The sequence below is a fragment of the Salarias fasciatus genome, chromosome 7 (genome assembly GCF_902148845.1).
Source record: "Salarias fasciatus chromosome 7, fSalaFa1.1, whole genome shotgun sequence".
Classification (NCBI taxonomy): domain Eukaryota; kingdom Metazoa; phylum Chordata; class Actinopteri; order Blenniiformes; family Blenniidae; genus Salarias; species Salarias fasciatus.
In genome coordinates, this window is record NC_043751.1 from 13,468,000 (window position 1) to 13,485,304 (window position 17,305).

The window sequence follows — 17,305 nt, forward strand, 5'->3', positions numbered from 1 at the left end:
ATTGATGGGGCTAATCCATCGGGTTGCCATAGGAGCCGGGGTGGCACGTGCGCTCACCCCGCCCAGTCAGGACAGCCGGAGAGGAGGACTGAAGGAGGAGAGTCCACAGTTCACTGTAGTTAGGAGAAGGCAGTGGGATGCTCTGCCATTACGCACTGAGCCTCGCAACACGCACAGCCTTTAGAACACTTACTGATGTGGGTGAGGTGCAAAGTGCACTGATTCCTTCTGTGACTCAGAGCTTTAACCTTGCGAGCAGGACTTTTCACACAGTTAAAAGGGAGGATTCACCTAAAACACTGCAGCAGCCATAAGACAACACAGGTACACTGTTAACTTGGTGGATTTTTCCTACCCTCGTCTTGTCTTTGGAACATTTTGAGCAGTTTTCAAAAGTTAAAAGCCATCTTTATGACTTTTTTTTACATACTTGAAAATGCTTCATTATTATGCTCCTGACAAGTCAAATTAAATATGAAAATATTTGTTAAATGATGTGTCTTTTGCTCAAACCATCCATGAAGAGCCATTCAAAGTTCAGAGTCTTGCTCGCATCGTCCTCAAACTGTTAAGACATTAACCGCTACATCACACGGCAGCCAGCAAAATTACTTTAATGCAGTTAAAACCCATTTCTGAATGTATTTAAAAGGAATCACCACACTAATCTAGCATACCCTGCAAACCACATCTGTGTTGATTTTTCTGTAATCTAATAATAACCCTAACCCTTCTTATTACGCCATAAGCCTAATCTGGTTCACAAAACCTTTATTTATCCATCCAACCATCCATGTTGGACTGCTTTATCAAGTTAGGGCTGTGAAAGCTGGCGCTGAACGATTATTGGTGAAAGCAGGAACACACACATTAAAAGCGGCTGTATAAAAATCACCAATTAGCCAAAAATATAAAACCATAAAGTGAGTATTGATCCTACAGTTGATACATGGGTGTAAGAGTCCACCAGTAGCACTGTTATCAAGACTCCATAGATTTAAATTCCAGAGTTCTTGTAAAAAAAAAAGGATCAACATAAAAATGTATTTATTTTGTTCATCTTGTTATGTTTCTCTTGTTTCTGTCACATTCATAACATTACATTGTGGCATGTTGACATCTAATGTAAGCAACGTGTTAAATAATGAGGCTCTTTGTATGTTAAAATAAGAATTTTTATGGTGAAAGCTCAGACTGCTTGAGGAAACACTCATTTCACTGGCATGGAAGGACATCAGAAACCTCAGCTTTCTTCAATATGTGCATTACTGAGATGTACATATTGTTCCGCAGCAGCAGAACATAGAGGGTGCTGTCAGGCTGGAAACACTTAACCTTGTTTGTTGGTGAATGTAACACTGTCTGCTGAGTTTTATTAAAGTCTTGAAGAAACTTAACCTTCAGAGAAAACAAGACCTGAAAGACTGAAACACACAACGGCTTTTTTCCCCTTCACAGAGGATAATCTGTGCAACTTGATAAAATACAACATCCAGTGATCCATTCTATAAATGGCTTTGTCCATTTAAAGTAATAATGAAACATTTCCCTCTGAAGTCGAGAAAACACCATGAAAATATCCTCCCAGTTCTTGACTGACATGTGAACCACCTCAACCGATTTCACATAAATATCATCACTAAGCCCCACTTATTCCATTTCATCCCAAATCCTTCTGTGACTGATAGCAGCAGATCAGTTTGAAGCTGGTTCATGTGGAAATGAATGGACTGTCTGATGTTCACGTCGCACTGCTCAGCTGACTGTAAAACCAAGTGTGAAATTAAAACAGTCCATGCTGTTGAGCAGTCTCCTGTTACAGTGAGAAGGCCCTCAATTCTTGTTTCAAGTCTTGTTTGCATGTTCTCCCTGAGCGTTTTTTGTCAAAGTACTCCAGTTTGTTTTCCTAAATATGTGTGAATAGAGTGTTTGTAGCTGTGTTTGCCCCTGGATTGTGACGTAAAAAAAACCTTTCTCCCTTCTTCAAATGGACAGTATTAAAGACGAACTGCAAGTAATATAATTCTGTTTGCTGCTTTTGTTTGTTTGTGAAGTCTGATGTAATTTTGTTGACGTGCATGGCTTTACTACCTAGATACAAATCCCACTGCCATGAAGAACCAGAAAACATCTTTGAGACTTTCATCTGTATTGAGTTTCACCAATATTATTAAGTCCTGTAATCAATTAATTACATCCAAAGTCATGTAAATCCATTCACCTAATGGTTCCTCAAAAACGCTGCTTGTTCCTCTTTTTGGAAAGATTGTACAATGGTTCAGTTGACAAACTGAAGTATTTAAGCTAAATGCTAACATATGTTCAACAAGGGCTGTAGTGTGAATGATCTCTATATAAACTCTCTCCTGTCTTGAGTCTGAAAATCTCTCTAAATTTGTCAGAAAAGCACTGGTCGTTCATGAATCACTTCATCAGACTGACTTAACCTTCAACTAACATTTGCAGGATTAATCCACACGCACAGAACAACAAATCATTTTTGACAGAAGTGGTGTTCAGTACTTCCAGCGGTTTGCTTTTTTTAAGGTTCAAAATGTCACAGATGTCTCTGTCCTCCAGAAATGGACAGATTTTATTGCTGTTTGAATCCTGCTAACATATTAATCCAGGATGATTCAATCCTTGCATCACAGGGAATGGGGGATTGATAATCAATACAACGTTTGAAAAGATTATCACAACAGCGTGGTAACTAATTGTTATGCGGCTTGTGTTTGTGATCAATCTGCTGTGGAAAATCCATCACATCAATCTCAGTGGGACTGAAACCATCAGTGGGGGGGGGGGGGGGGGGGGGGCACAAGCAGCACTCTAGTGCCCCCTTTTGTTGCACATGTGCAACTTCTTCGTGTAAGGAATCTCGAATGCATATGCAGTGCATCCAGGACTGATTTCCACTGATCGTCCTTGAGATGTTTCTACAACTTGACTGGAGTCCACCGGTTGTAAATTCAACTGGCTAGACTTGATCTGGAAAAACACACACCTATCGATATAAGGTCCCACAGCTGAAAGTGCATGTCGGAGCAAAGCCATGAAGTTAAAGGAATTGTCTATAGACCTCCAAGACAGGAGTGTATCGAGGCACAGATCAGAGGAAGGACAGAGAAACATTTCTGCTGCATTGAAGGTCTGGAGGAGCACAGAGGCCGCCATCATTCACAAATGGAAGAAGTTCAGACCCTTCCTAGAGCTGCCCATCCCTTCAAACTGAGCAATCAGGGGACGGTCTTTCCCAGGGAGGTGACCAGGAACCCCGATGGTCACCCTGAAAGAGCTCCAAAGTTCCTTTGAGGAAATGGGAGAACCTTCCAGAAGGACAACCATCTCTGCAGCACCAATCAGGCTTTGATGGTAGAATGACCTCTCCTCAGTAAAAGGCTCATTAAAGCCCACTTGGACTTTGACAAAAGGAACATGGAGGACTCTCAAGATTCTCTACTCTGATGAAACCAAGATTGAACTATTTGCCAAGCGTCACATCTGGAGGAAACCATGCAGGCACTGCTGATCATCTGGAAAATCCCACCCCTACGGTGAGCGGCCCCGACAGAGCTCACACTCAAACCTGATCCAACACCTCTGGAAAGACCTCAATATAGCTGAGCAGCGACACTCCCCATCTAACCCGACAGCACTAGAGAGGAGCTGCAGAGAAGAATGGGAAAAATACCCCAAACGCAGGTGCAACAAGCTGGTAGCATCACACCCAAGAAGACCCGAGGCTGTAATCACTGACAAAGGTGCCTCTAGAAAGTACTGAAAAAAGGGAGTGAATATTTATTTAAGTGTAAAATTTCAGTTTATAATTTTGAATACATAGGCAAAAATTTCAAAAAACTAATTTTTTCACTTAATAATTATAGGGCATTGTTTGTAGATTTATGTGAATAAAAAAAAAATTGATCATTTTGGAATAAGACTGCGCCACAAATAATATGTGGAAAAAGCAACGAGTATTGAATACTTTCTGGATGGACTGTAAATCACTTACGCAACCCGCACCGCAAATATAATTCAACTATAAGCAACCCACCACAAACTTTTTTTAAAGCCTTTCTCTTTTTTTTTTTTTTTTTTTTTATCAAAAGTAATCCAGTACTTAAGTCTGAAAATGGAAAAGTGACACAGCATGACAATTGAGAGAAAGAAATCTATTATTTGCCCCACATATACCCTACTATAATACCATGAACTAATAGTTCGATTGGAAATTTAAAAAACAAATTTAACAGGATAAAATGTATAACACTTTCAAAATATATAAAAAAATGTTTTTTGGTCCCAGTTTACTGATAAGAACGATGAAAGGCGACACGTCTTTCTTAAAGACTGATCCCATTGGATCAGTTCAACAGAAAGGGAAAATGAGGAAGCGTGGATGGAAATTCCCAGTCAGTGTTATCGAGAAAGAGCATTTTTTTGGGGTGTTTGGTGCTCATAAGTCAGAACCAGGTGGGGAAGAGCCCCAAAAGAAATGGGGGTCCAGAACCCCCTGTGAAAAAAAGACATACGACCAAGTAGCAGTTCCTCTACATTGGAATGATGAGTCCAGAAAATATTCATAAGTATTAGCAAATAAAATAAACTTTGTATCACTACCAGGAGTTTATTTGTCCTGCTCCTTCTTGATGTCTGCTGCAGTTCACCCAAACACTCGCTAGATGGTGCTGTTCTCCACAAGCTTTGGGTTTTCAACTCTGCTTATTGGCGAGTCTTCATTTAATTTTTTGACATTTCACTGATAGTTACATACACTGAAGAAACGAAATGTACAGAATCAGTTCATTCAAAATAAAACCTGCCACATCCTCTTCAATCAATCAACCAACCACACAAACTCGTTTAGTCCTTTTTCAAACGCATCTGCTGCAGACAACAGATTTCGTATTGGGCTTGTAACTGAATGCACCCCTGCAAAGAAACCAACTCAGGAGACGCTTTTCCTTTTCAGAGATATTTATTCTTAAAAATGACTCGGGATCCTGGAATTGTTTCACGCGTGTCAGCACTGACGTGAGCCGTTCTCACTCCTCCTCCCACGTCAGCTGTAGAGAATTCATGCAGCTGTGTTGTATGCCATCAACGCTCTACGGTGATCCTACTAGTTTAAAGCTTTGTCACAGAGAAATCAAAAGCTGCAATGATTTTAAATATATTGATATGAATAATAATTGCATAGGATAATAGCCATGCTGTACAATACACATAATTATAAAACAACATGTTAGGATGATTAGTACAGATTTCCTAAAGTAGGTTTATACAGTTTCTCAGTATTTTCAACATTTAAGTGCATCATATAATATGAATAATCTTTATATTAATGTTGGTCTGATACATAGTTATAGTGATTTAATACATACAGTACATACATACAGTAAAGTAAACCTTAATCAAATTTAGAGGGACATTGCAAAGCCCTTAATAAGCAATAGATATTCTCTGATAAAATGAATGGGTGGTATGCAGTGGAATGATACAACTGTACACATCTGCCATACCAGAATACGGTGGTATTTTCTTTTACATTGTCAAGTTTTGTTTTTCACAGTACAGGTTATCTACATGAAGCCACTCTCAGAGAAAAAAAGAACCAAAAGAAAAAAAAAAGAAAAAAGAAAAAAAAAAGCCATTTCTGTATCAAACAGAAGGTCACATCTTGCATGCATTACTTTAGAAGTCGTAAAAATGTAAAATTAGTGGTTAAGAGAGAAAGAAATCTGAAACGTCAACAACTGCATGCAGCAACAATGGTTATAATGGTAGCTATTCCATATTGGTTTGAGCGCCTCCGGTCCTCTCACACCGTTAAATAAGGCATGCCTCTTTAAATTCCTCCACAGACATACTTTCGATGGCAGATAACATCCCATTAACAACTGGTATGGAGTCCCATCTCGTTTACCTTCATGTGGTCAATACATGTGCAGGGAGGCCTGCGAATGAAGACAGAAACAAACTCACAATAGCATTCGGAGGGTATTCCACCACGGCCATTACTATTTTGGTTGTGAGGAGTGTGTATGTGTGTGTGTGTGTGTGTGTGTGTGTTGGATGCCAGAGGGCCGCAGCACATATTCATCATCAGGCGTCTGCTTAATAATTCAATACTTACTCAGCAGAAAGGCTGCTCAGTTTGTATTCCTCTGGCGGAGATTCTTGTCTTTGTGGTTGTTGGTAGAGTTCGTTTTCCTTCAGCGGGAGGCAAAGGGAATAATTAGTTGTGATCTCAAATGAAAGAAGCTTTCATTAATGTTGACACTCACATTTCAGATGAGCGGTTTAATCACAAAGAGACAGATCACAGCTCTAATCGTGGGGAAATCCTGATTGCCATCTTTTCCCCCATCAAAGCTTTCACGTTACAAATTGGACATTCGTCAGTACAACTTTAACGCCTTGCACACGACAAGCTGTTTCACACAATTTAACACTGCTGAGATGTTATTATCATTTAAATGAATAATACAAATAAGAGAGAAAATATAACACAATAGACAAAGTTCTATGATTCACTGAGAAGGACAGGAAGACATATTATCATTTATATCTTTTCAGTAACTCACTTTAAGCATTTCTTTAAGTCTCTGTATGCGTTTAGCTAATCATCAACACCCCATAGTCAAGATGCAATATATTCAAAGAGAATCATTTTTATTGTACAATTTGTTCAAAATGTTTGTTGTGATATTTTAATTTTCCTATACTGCCTATATTATATGTTCACACACACATTTACATAATGTTTATAGTTTCCAATCAGAAATAACATATGTTTTATAAAACTTTATTTCAGGGAGCTAAAGTGATTTTTTTTTTTTTGTAGTTTTAAGATCTTAAGCACTGAGAACAGGACAACACTAGTTAAATTAACCAAAAGCTGCAAAATAAAATATCAATATTATGATGGAATCTGACCTCTATGAGGTCTATGTGAAAATAACCTGGACAAAAAAACTATGTTATTCTTATTGGGTGATTACTTCTGTGTGGATTTTCAATGTTCTACTTTATTTGGCTGTACATTCTTTTGATTTGAAGTGAATCCACGTGTAAGATGGTGTTATGACTCTACTGTGCTCCTTGTGTGTGCAGCAATAAATGGACAAAATACACTGTGACTTGATAAAATAAGAATTTACAATGTGTCTCTAAAGTAAACCATCTCTATCTTTGATTTACCAATCAACTGTTGTGCACAATAAAATTATAAAAAAAATGATAATTTAAATATAATTTTCACATTTTCAACTCTGCCACAAGAATACACTACTAAACACAGTTTACTAAAAGCTAACGTGAGATGAGAAAGTCAAGTGTTTGTACTTACACTGGTCCAGCTAGGTCGTCATCTGAGGCAACAAGGAAAAATATGGAGAAGTGAAGACCAAAAAAAATAAATAATCAAAGTCACCGCAAGGAAGTTGCACACGCTGATGAAGTGTTTATCTAAATAACACAAGATGGATTTAACTCTGCAGACCTTTGCACTCTAACATATGTGCAGAACGTGTGATGGGATGAAAATGGAGCCCAGATGAACTGACAAGGATACTGAGCAGTCATGGCCGTCATGCCGAAAGAGAATTACTCACAAAAAAACACGTAGAATGCGACTAAACACCACATCAAGAAGACATGAGCAGGAGAGAACAGGGACACACAGGCAAAATCCGAATGTGAAATAAAATAAATAAATACTGTTGTCATGCAGAGACGAGCAACGCTCACAAAAAAAAAAAAAAAAAAAAACATCTGTTCTCTCAGAGAGATTAATGAGAAGCAGCTCCGTCAATATCAGCCCTCGACTGAAGGTAATAACTCAGTGAAGCGGCGTGAAACAGTGACAGAAGAAATGGCTGATAAACACAAATCATTTTCGGCTCTCTGCAGTGAGCTGCATGCCATTTCACTGCTGTAGTAATTATGGGAGCGATGCGAAGATACAGAGTCATTGTTTGGAGAAATTAAACCTCCACTTGACCCTAAAGGTGGAACACAGAAGAAGCTCCAACAAAATTGTTTACTTTGAAACCTGAAAAAAGATTAGACAGGGTGCTTATTGAAATTCATGAGGCATGCAAAGTCTCACACTTACCACGGACATGGTTTAGGTTAAGCAATTTGGAAAAAGGGGGGAGGAGGAGGATGGGAGATATTACAACAGTCTGTTAAAATATTCAGCAGCTAACCCAATTTAAGGAGAGGCGAGGAAAATATAAATTATTAACAATCCCTGCAAGAACTTGCATCCTGCAACAATTCTGCACCCTCACTGAGAGGATGGGAAGTTTCAGGGTGACATTCGCACCCCTAAATTCTGCAACAGTCCATCTCTATCAGTATTTAAAAGGAAAAAAAAAGAAAAGGGAATGACGATGCATTCCTGGGCGAGTGCCAGAGAGAGACAGCTCTGCTGCCTGTCATTCACTGCATATTGCATTTAACCAGCATGTGACAGCATCGAAATTCTGTTTGAGAAGAAAAGGTCGCCCAAATACCAATAATGCATAATTTATGATACAGTAAGACTCTGGAGAACTGAAGTAGTACGAGAAAAAAAGAAATCACAGGATGGCGTCCCATGGCTGTGCAGCTTAATGATGGTTCTAATGATTAAGCTGACCAAAGCTTGGGGACATCACAAGGTCCCTAGAAACCATTTAATAATTGAAGTGTCCAAGCCCGCAACACTGCGGTATTATATTTCTCATTAATATTAAATGCATGAAAATGTCCTGACAAGGAGTGACCCGCTGCAACGGAGTCTGCCTGTGAAGTCATCCAAGCCAGACTAAATTACTGATAAGAGGAATGGCAGTGTCAGATGGCTCAACTCCTGAAAACTGGGGAAGGAACAGCTTAGATCAACACACAATGCCTCTCATTTTCCCCTATAATAGGACTTTTGTATGCAAAACCTAAAAAACATTAGCATTTCACTTCACAGATTACTGTCGAAAGTGAAAAATTAAATCAATTTCAGCCCGGGTTTAGAAAAAAAATGAGAGAAAACTAATAAAAGCAGCGCCTAGTCGTGGTGACTCACCGTCCTGTAAGTCTTCAGGCTTCTTGCGCTTCTCATAAACAACGATGATGATGATCAGGATGATGATCTCAGCCAAAACCCCCAGGAGGGGCCATAGTGGAGCCAGGTGACTGCGGACCCTCAGCACAGACTTCTCGTCACGGCTGCCGATCATGTTGGTGGCGTTGCAGTGGTACTCGCCCGGGTCCAAGTTGATGTCCAGGTTGCTGATGTGGAGCTCGGTGTAGTTGTCCCGGCTGCTGATGTAGAAGCGGCCGGTGGAGTTGTCAATATCCTGCCAAAGGAAAAGAAGCAGCAATAGCTGAGCGACATTATTGTAATGGACAGACGGCTGGGTCAACTTATGTGACACAGCAGCGGTCAGTATCTATTGTAAGATGACATGCACAAAAGCAAGATTTTGTATTTTATCTTAACATGTGTTAAGAAGAACAATGATCTTTTTGAATTTAGATATTCAGGATCCCCAAGTATTGCAAATAAATCTTACAATCAGTTTATTTTACAGCACTGACACTGGAAAATTTTAGCTCCTTTTCAATGAGACAATAACCTCGAAAACATCAGTCACCTCAATGATTTCCTTCCTAAATGAAGCAGTGGATGGACTTGGATAAAATGTACTTGTAAATCATGTTGCAGTGTTGTCCTAATATAAAAAGTTAAATATTAATCAACAGAGGTAGAGTTATGTTGTGCCAGGACTCCTGACGTTAAGCACATTTTCATCATTTCTGCATTTCTATAAGACAAAGTGTTGCAGACGTTGACGTCACAAATCAGCTGCATTAACAATAATATCATCAATGTATATTTGTATTCACAGGACATACCCTAAAAATGCCGTTGTCAAACTTGCGCCAGGTCCAGATGGGGTGAGGATAACCCACAGACTTGCAGTAGAGCACAGCGTGCTGACCTTCATTCTTATTCTCACTACGCTTGTGGCCTGTAATCTCAGGAGCAGCTAAAAGACAAAAAATAAAAAATGTTATTTTCAAACTGAAACCGATGATTACGCTGAGATGCACAGAGTTATTGAAAGAAAATCAAGCCCCATGTTCGACATCAAATGAAACAACACGTATTTCACTCACAAATTATTGTGTAATCTGTGAGGAGCCTGCAGTCGAACCTGAGTATTATAAATCTAGCCGAAAAGAAATGTCACACAAAATAATCAAACTGCCCCAAAAAAAAAAACCCAGCTTTCCTTCATGGCAGTGCGTGTGCGACAGCAGAAAAGGCTGACCAGATTCTGCCGTGGAGACATAATCCTTCCTCCATCAGACAAACAAGACACCATCTGCTGCCACTGAGCCGAGCGTTGGCTGGACGGAGGTGTCAAGGGCGCCGGCTGCCCCCTGAGCAGCCAGCAGAGCCGCTTGAAATCACAGGTCCTCACATGACAGCGCTGCCACAGCTCAAGGCCATTTGCTGTTTTGTTTTTTTTCCTCCCCTTCCAACTGGCGACAGCTCTAATGCGGCCTTGAAACGGCTCAGGCGCCAGCAGGTCACAAATCAACACCTACATTTGACTTCGATGGTGGCGTTGCCTGGAGGAGCCATGTCGAAGGTGTAGACACACATGTAGAGTCCGGCGTCGTCTCCTCGGGGTCGCTTCACTCTGCGGATTGAAGAAACGGCTCGTGTGAAGCCACATTGGGGAAAGATAAAACCCTCCCGCGACGTGGCGGCGGCGGCGGCGTCTTGCTGCGGCCAAACCCACCTGTACTCAGTGTTCCTGTTGGGGCTGCGCGTCTCGGGGATCTCCTCGCCGTTCTTCATCCAGTAGCTCTCCTGGTGCATGCTGTGGGCGCTGGTCAGGTTGCACTGCAGCGTGAGGCTGTCGCCTTCCACGGGAAGCGTGGCGTGTTCGGAGGCGGCGATCGACGGCTCTGCAACAGAGACGGAACTCAGCGGCTGCGGGAAAGCGCGGTTCGCCAGGATCGGTGGGTGGGAATGTGTTGGAAGATGTAAACAATACTGCACAAGGGTTCAGTCGGACGCCACGCCATCTTTATACAATATTGCACAGAAATAGAGTTACAAAGTGGGAGGAATTATTTCGGGCACACTGGCTTCTTGAAGTGGAAGTCTTTTTTTTTTATTTATTTATTTCCTGGCATGACTTTGGGTTGATACAACTTCTCCATCTATGTTTGTCATTTTGTCTCAACTGTAACTACGAGGTGTTTGAAATGTGTTGCGTACCGCAAGAACACACATTCAACTGATGCGATTTAGCTTTTAGACAATAATGGCCTAATTGAACAAAGACCACGCTGCTTAATCCTGATTATCTCCATCTTGTTTGCACATGCAGACACCAGCTAACCTCTTAATCTGTGGCCACAGTGTGACATTCTTTAAAGCTACAGCCTGTAAAGGCATGTACCGCCAACATAAATGGAATCATAGCAACTTTTGGAATACTTACTAAAACTGAAAAATATGTAATGATTCTATGATAAGAGAGATTTTAAATTTCAGAGGACCAAAATAATCCAAGAGTTTGAATAGTTACTATTATGATGCAACATGCTTTGACATCCATGTTTATTATAAGCTTTTCTTTTGATTTGGGTCTCTGGTTCTTGTACACAAGTATTTCTGAGAAAATCTAAGAATTTACATGCAAACAAAAACAAAACAAAGATTTTGTAGATCTGATGGGTTAAAGTTTGCTCTGGGAAATGAGAACACTTGTGGCCGAGGCTGGAACAAACGCTGCTGAACTCATAACCAAGGGCTATCGTTCTGCAAAATCCAACACTTCACATCACAGAAAAGACACACAAGAACAGAAAAAAATGTTGAAACTTGACAATATGAACACAAATACGGGGAAATGAGAAGAAAACGGGAGCAGGGATGAAGGGAACCTGAACTCTGTGAGGAAAAGATAACCTGAGGAAGATGTGGGCTTTTTGGAGGATGGGAGCTACAGAGGAAACTAGCGGCCGTCTCGGGAAGGCTTTAGGGAGGCTGAATCACTCGGGGACGGGGACGGTCCTCTCCCCGCTGACCACTCACTCTGCAGCAGCGTGACCGTGGCCTGGGCGCGGATCCAGGTGGTGGTGGGGTTTAGGCGCAGGTCATTGCGCTGCGGGTCGTTGCTGGCGCGACACTCGTAGGTCCCCGCGTCGTCCAGCGTGAGACGCGAGACCCCCAGCACACTCACCGCGTTGGCCCCGTAGGCCGTGCTGATGGAGACGCGCCGCTTGCGGGCGCCGTCCCACAGCTGCCTGAAAGAGTCGGCCCGGTTGATCTCAGAGTACCACCACTGGATCTCAGGGGTGGGGTTACCTACCACGTCACAGTACAGCTCGAAGGTATCACCTGTGAGCTTAGTCTCAGAAAGAGGGGATTTCATAAAGCCCGCTGGCGGTGGTGGTGGTTTAAGGGGAAGCGAGTCCAGTGATAAGCCAGAGAAAAGATGTGATATGGGGAGGAAAAAAAAAAGAAAAACAAGTTAAATTAAAAAAACAAGCCAGAGAAGACAAGACAAATGGAGAAAACAAAGTGAAATGAGATTAAGTTTAAAGAACAAAAGAAATCTTATAAGCACAAAATAAAGTAGGACTGAATGTTTTATTCATATATTCCAACACTTCAGATTTGGATAAAGATAATGCTTATATGTTTGTGCTGCAGGATGTCCATCTCAAAATTCATCAGACTGTCAGAAAGACTCACACTGACATATTAGAGAAAGAAAAATGAGAGAGGACGACCTTAGATCTGCTACTGATGCTATTCCTGTAAAGTTTCAAGTCAATTCTGCTGGGACTTCCCTGCAAAGGCTGCTCTCTCTTGGTTTTATCCAATTAATGACATGAAGTGAATTTGTGCCAGGTACACACACACACACACACACACACACACACACACACATCCCAAAGTCCTCCACATGACCTTGCCATTTCCAGTCCATCAGTAGCATCATTGGAGCTCTGAGGAGTTCGTCTACATGATTATTGGACTAATGGACCCGGATGAGCCGTTCGGTCAGTTTCAGACTGAAACGCTTCCTTCTTCAAAAGTCAAAAACAAACGGATTGTGGCTGGAGGACAGACGAGGGGACTGTAGTCGTAGGTACGGTCTATAGGCGCTGTGGAGAGCTTTGTGGAGATTGAAAGGAGATTTATAGAAGCAGCAGCTCTGGGTCTCTGGGGAGCGTGTGGGCGCATGGTGATAGACCCCCTCCGTTTCCATAGAAGCACTCTACGGTAGCTAAGTAGGAAGAAGAAGAGCCAGCCAACCAGATCAGGCGGACAATCACAGGACAGACAATCACGTGTGGTTTATTTTCCTTTTTTTTTCGAGTGGAGCTGACATCATCAATCGCTGCTGCGGATTGCTCGGGGCCAACCCCCAGATACCGCCGGCGCGTATAGATTCCCGCACACGGCACCAGTAAACAACACGACCGGGACAGGAAACTAAAAACAACACCTCGGCTCCCGGCACGGAACTGCTGAGAGACGGACCCTGCCACCTCCGATAGTCCAGATGCCTCTAAAAGTGCTGAGTCAGCCTCAGCCGGCCCCGTCCCGGCACGCCACCGGGCTGAACGCGTCTGACTGGACACGTCACTCACGTCGAGCCGATGTTAGCGTTCGGCTCGGCAGGCGGAGCACATCAAGCGTGGGATCCGCAGCTAACGATCCACTTGTTCTCCTCAATTCAACTGAGCTTTATTTAAACACACTCAGCTCTACGGACATTAAAATTTACAGAAATATGCCACGCGTCCACATGAGCCACCAAAGGTGGCAGTCGGAAGGAAAAACACCCTTTCACCAGCAAAGAGGCGGCTTTCTGCTTAACCAATAGTGAGAAAATTCATTCATGTACATTATATTGAAGCTAAAAGTATCTTTATTAAATAAAGAAATGTGTTACATTTGGCACAATATAGTAGCAACATGTTTCAGCTTAAAAATCCAATCTTTTTCAGCTTTTCAGTATCTTAGCATTTCAGTTAAATCTGATCAATTTAAGATGGTCTATATATTCTACCACTAGCTATTCCATTCATCTTTTTTTCTCAGTTTATAGAAAAGGTTTGGAACTAATGATTTATATGTTATGACAGAGAAGAGCATCACTTCTCACTTTGGGGTTTCATTGGTCCTCTGTTAAAATCTGCCTTTGAACTGCGCCCCGTCAGCTTTCACTGACAGAAAACATTAACACGAAGCTCAAAGTAAAAAACGAGAAATAAAACTCCATGTTATAAAATCAATCACTCCAGAATTTAATGTTTACGCCATTTTCTGGTTGATTAGTCAAACTACACATCTGACAGGCAGGACAACCTGACAACAGATGGCCTCCAACAGTCCTGAGTGTTTCCTTTCCTCTGCATCTGATGAATCCTCTCAAAGTGTTGTAATGTGAAGTGCTTCTGGCCACCGTCCCAGTTAATGTACCAACACGTATCGAGCAACTAGCTGGATGTTAAATGAATATTCTCTCCGAAAAGGAAAGAGCAGAAGAAGGTACTGACAGTCTGCCTTGCCACTGATGTTCATGTTCAGAAGCTACAGCCAAAGCCAATCGAGCATGTTCGTTCAATATGGATCAATATAACTGTATCATGTGATGTTGTTTGGGTAAATGGTTTAAAAATGAACTTTAAATACTGTTCAGGGTTTTGATGTTTTGCACAGAGGCCACTGGGAAGCTTCAGAAACAGTGAAGCTTTAATAATTATTACCACTTTTGTGTAATTTCCCACCAATTTGATGTTGAATATATCAGAAGCGTAAATCTGAGCTGAAGCACAAAATGATGAGCACCGTGTGAATGATCACTTCACGATCAATAATCATCACTTTTCAGGAACAATTGTGAAATTTCTTGTCAGTCTTGACTGTTTCCAGAAAAATCAAGCCATCTTAAGATGTCACATTAGACCTTGAGGATTTGTGAACAGCTTTTGTTTACTCCGTCCTACTATTTCTACATTGTTACGTTTTTATCTTTTCTACAGTTTTAAAAAATAGTTCATCAAAACAGCAAAAATCTCTGGTAATGGTTCAAACTACTGAGCTCATCTCAAGCTAATTTTGAAGCCCACTGTATTTTCTCTGCTTCGCCGGAGCAAGGCGCCTTGTTTATTTGTGGTGCTTACATGCTCTAATTATCAGATCTCTAAATCTCCTCATGATGGCTATTTTCTACAGCTTTCTGAGAGGACTACACACATCTCACAAACGTTCAATTCTTACATCATAAATTACACTGATCTATAACACACCCCCCGGCGTGCAAATGTGTGGCGAATTATTTTCCATTTTGGTCCATTGGTGCATAAAATTAGACAGTTTCAATGAGCCAGGACACTGAAGAAACACTCTTACACAAAGACCAAAACCAGGCACTGAATGACATTGTTAGACAGTCTCCTAAAAGCCAATGAAACACAAATCTGGAGCGAGCCTTACTGGGAATACCGTCACAAATGAACAAATTCTGCATCGATATCCAGGCCGAATAGATTCAGTTGGACAAAAATAAGAGGAAATATGACAACAGTAAAGATGCAATAAAGAGCCACTGCTCCAAACCAAAAACCTGAACTCCTGCTGCTTTCCATCTGACTGGAGATGTTGGGAGTGGGTGTGCAGTATAGGAGGAGATGTGTAATGCAATCCTACACATGGTTCACTCCAGGGAAGGCCAGGAGCCGAGTCTTCTCACACGATGCTCACAGAGGAATACACGCCACACGCTTACAGTACCAAGCAGTGGCTACTCAGCTGATGGAGGGTTACCCTGCCCCTAATCTGCTCGGTGGGGATGAGATTTATGAGGTTGACGGTCAGTTGGTCAAGTAGGACGGAGCTGGGAGGAATCAATGCCACTCTGCAGTGCAGTGCATCTCTGTGAGGAGTTAACAGCTCCACTGTTGCAGGAGGACATTAAAGCCATGAGTCCCAGTGCAGCATCTTCGCTCTAAAAATAGACACATGCAGCAAAATGGACTGATGCTATTTACAGAGCAGCACTTCAGAAAAGGTGCGTCGTCTAATTATTACATTGGGCCGGAATGCTGTGATGGGATGCAAAGGAGAGGCTGATGGAGAGGAGAGGAGAGGAGAGGGCAGCCCAGCTGGAGACTTGATGCAGGATTCCTGCATGCATATCTGAGCCTTCCCAAGCGTGACAGCATGCCGATCGTGTGTGTGTGTATGTGTGTGTGTGTGAGAGAGAGAGCAGATAATAAACTTTGGGCCTGCTGCAGTCTAATGAGCGCAACTTGTCCTTGCTGATGGAGCCGCTCGGCTCAGCATTCAGCTCCACACTTCAAAGGACATTTTAGGGACGTCGCCCAGGCCTCCGTTTGGCCCACTTCAGCCCCGCAAACACAGATTGGAGCCCATTAATCATTTACTGACCCTTCGTCTTAAACGCTCCAGGAGAAACCGAACAGGGCTCCCCTTCGACCGCGTCTCTTTTTTACCGGATGATTTAATGAGGAGTCTGGACTGGAAACAGCGGGTGCTGTAAATACCCTTAAGTCAGAGAATTCAGGCGACAATCCCTCCCTTAATAATAAAAAAAACCGCATTCTCGCCATGATGACAGATCCCCGTCATGTATTTCTGCGGGTTTCCTACCGTTCTGGGAAGAGACAGACTGCAGCATCAGCGCTCCCAATATCGCCACCGAGAAGGACATGACTGCGGCTCTTCGCTTGCCACGTATCATCTTCGGAGACGGCGCAGGGAAAATGCCGGGAGGGAACCGCGAGGCGACCGAGGCGGGCTCTGCGATGAGGCGGACACCTCCAGACACTCGTCCAGAGACGGAGAGGAGGAGGTGCTGGTGGTGGTGGGGAGGGAGGGGGAGCGTCGCCCACGGCTCTTCTGCTGGCCACCTGCGCGGCTCTGCTGCTGTCAGCCCGGTGCGGAGAGGGGACCACCTTTATACACACCGCCCCTCCAATATCTGTCTGCAAGTCCCGCGAGATCCAGCAGGGGCGCAGTGACGAGCCGGCGCGCGCTCCAATCAGCAGGCGGAGCAGGAACCGGTTCAATCACAGCAACGTGCAAGATGGATGCGAATATTCTTCTGAGACAGCTTTTTAACCATCCTGATTAGCATGGTTAATAATAATATTTTGCTGTCATCAGGAGTGTCAAGTGTTCGGCTCATCTGAGTTCAGAGTCCACATACATACCTTTTTTTTTTTAAAGTGCAGGTTTGTTTCTTATGGA

General features: G+C 42.5%; 1 protein-coding gene across 2 annotated transcripts; it reads right to left on the reverse strand.

The window, feature by feature from the left end:
- Window positions 1-5,006: 5,006 nt before the first annotated feature.
- On the reverse strand, window positions 5,007-17,012 carry LOC115391683 (neuroplastin-like). Of its 2 annotated transcripts, none has more exons than XM_030095997.1 (8): window positions 16,706-17,012; window positions 10,803-10,971; window positions 10,606-10,700; window positions 9,907-10,040; window positions 9,074-9,347; window positions 7,355-7,364; window positions 6,140-6,216; window positions 5,007-5,960 (listed from the first exon to the last, which is right to left on the reverse strand). In XM_030095997.1, the coding sequence occupies exons 1-7, from the start codon at window positions 16,794-16,796 to the stop codon at window positions 6,156-6,158; spliced, it is 834 nt and encodes a 277-aa protein (XP_029951857.1). In that variant the 5' UTR covers window positions 16,797-17,012; the 3' UTR covers window positions 5,007-5,960; window positions 6,140-6,155. The 2 variants fall into 2 exon arrangements, with proteins under 2 accessions (XP_029951857.1, XP_029951856.1); XM_030095996.1 differs by having other exon boundaries at window positions 7,355-7,376; window positions 16,706-16,903.
- Window positions 17,013-17,305: the final 293 nt, after the last annotated feature.

Excerpts from the sequence above, each read along its gene's own strand:
- LOC115391683 (XM_030095996.1), bottom strand. The coding sequence starts at position 16,796 with ATGATACGTGGCAAGCGAAGAGCCGCAGTCATGTCCTTCTCGGTGGCG. Across the intron at positions 9,348-9,906 it reads TTGACAACGGCATTTTTAGG|GATATTGACAACTCCACCGG; the intron begins GTATGTCCTGTG and ends TTCCTTTGGCAG. Across the intron at positions 6,217-7,354 it reads GACGACCTAGCTGGACCAGT|GAAAACGAACTCTACCAACA; the intron begins GTAAGTACAAAC and ends CTCCCGCTGAAG.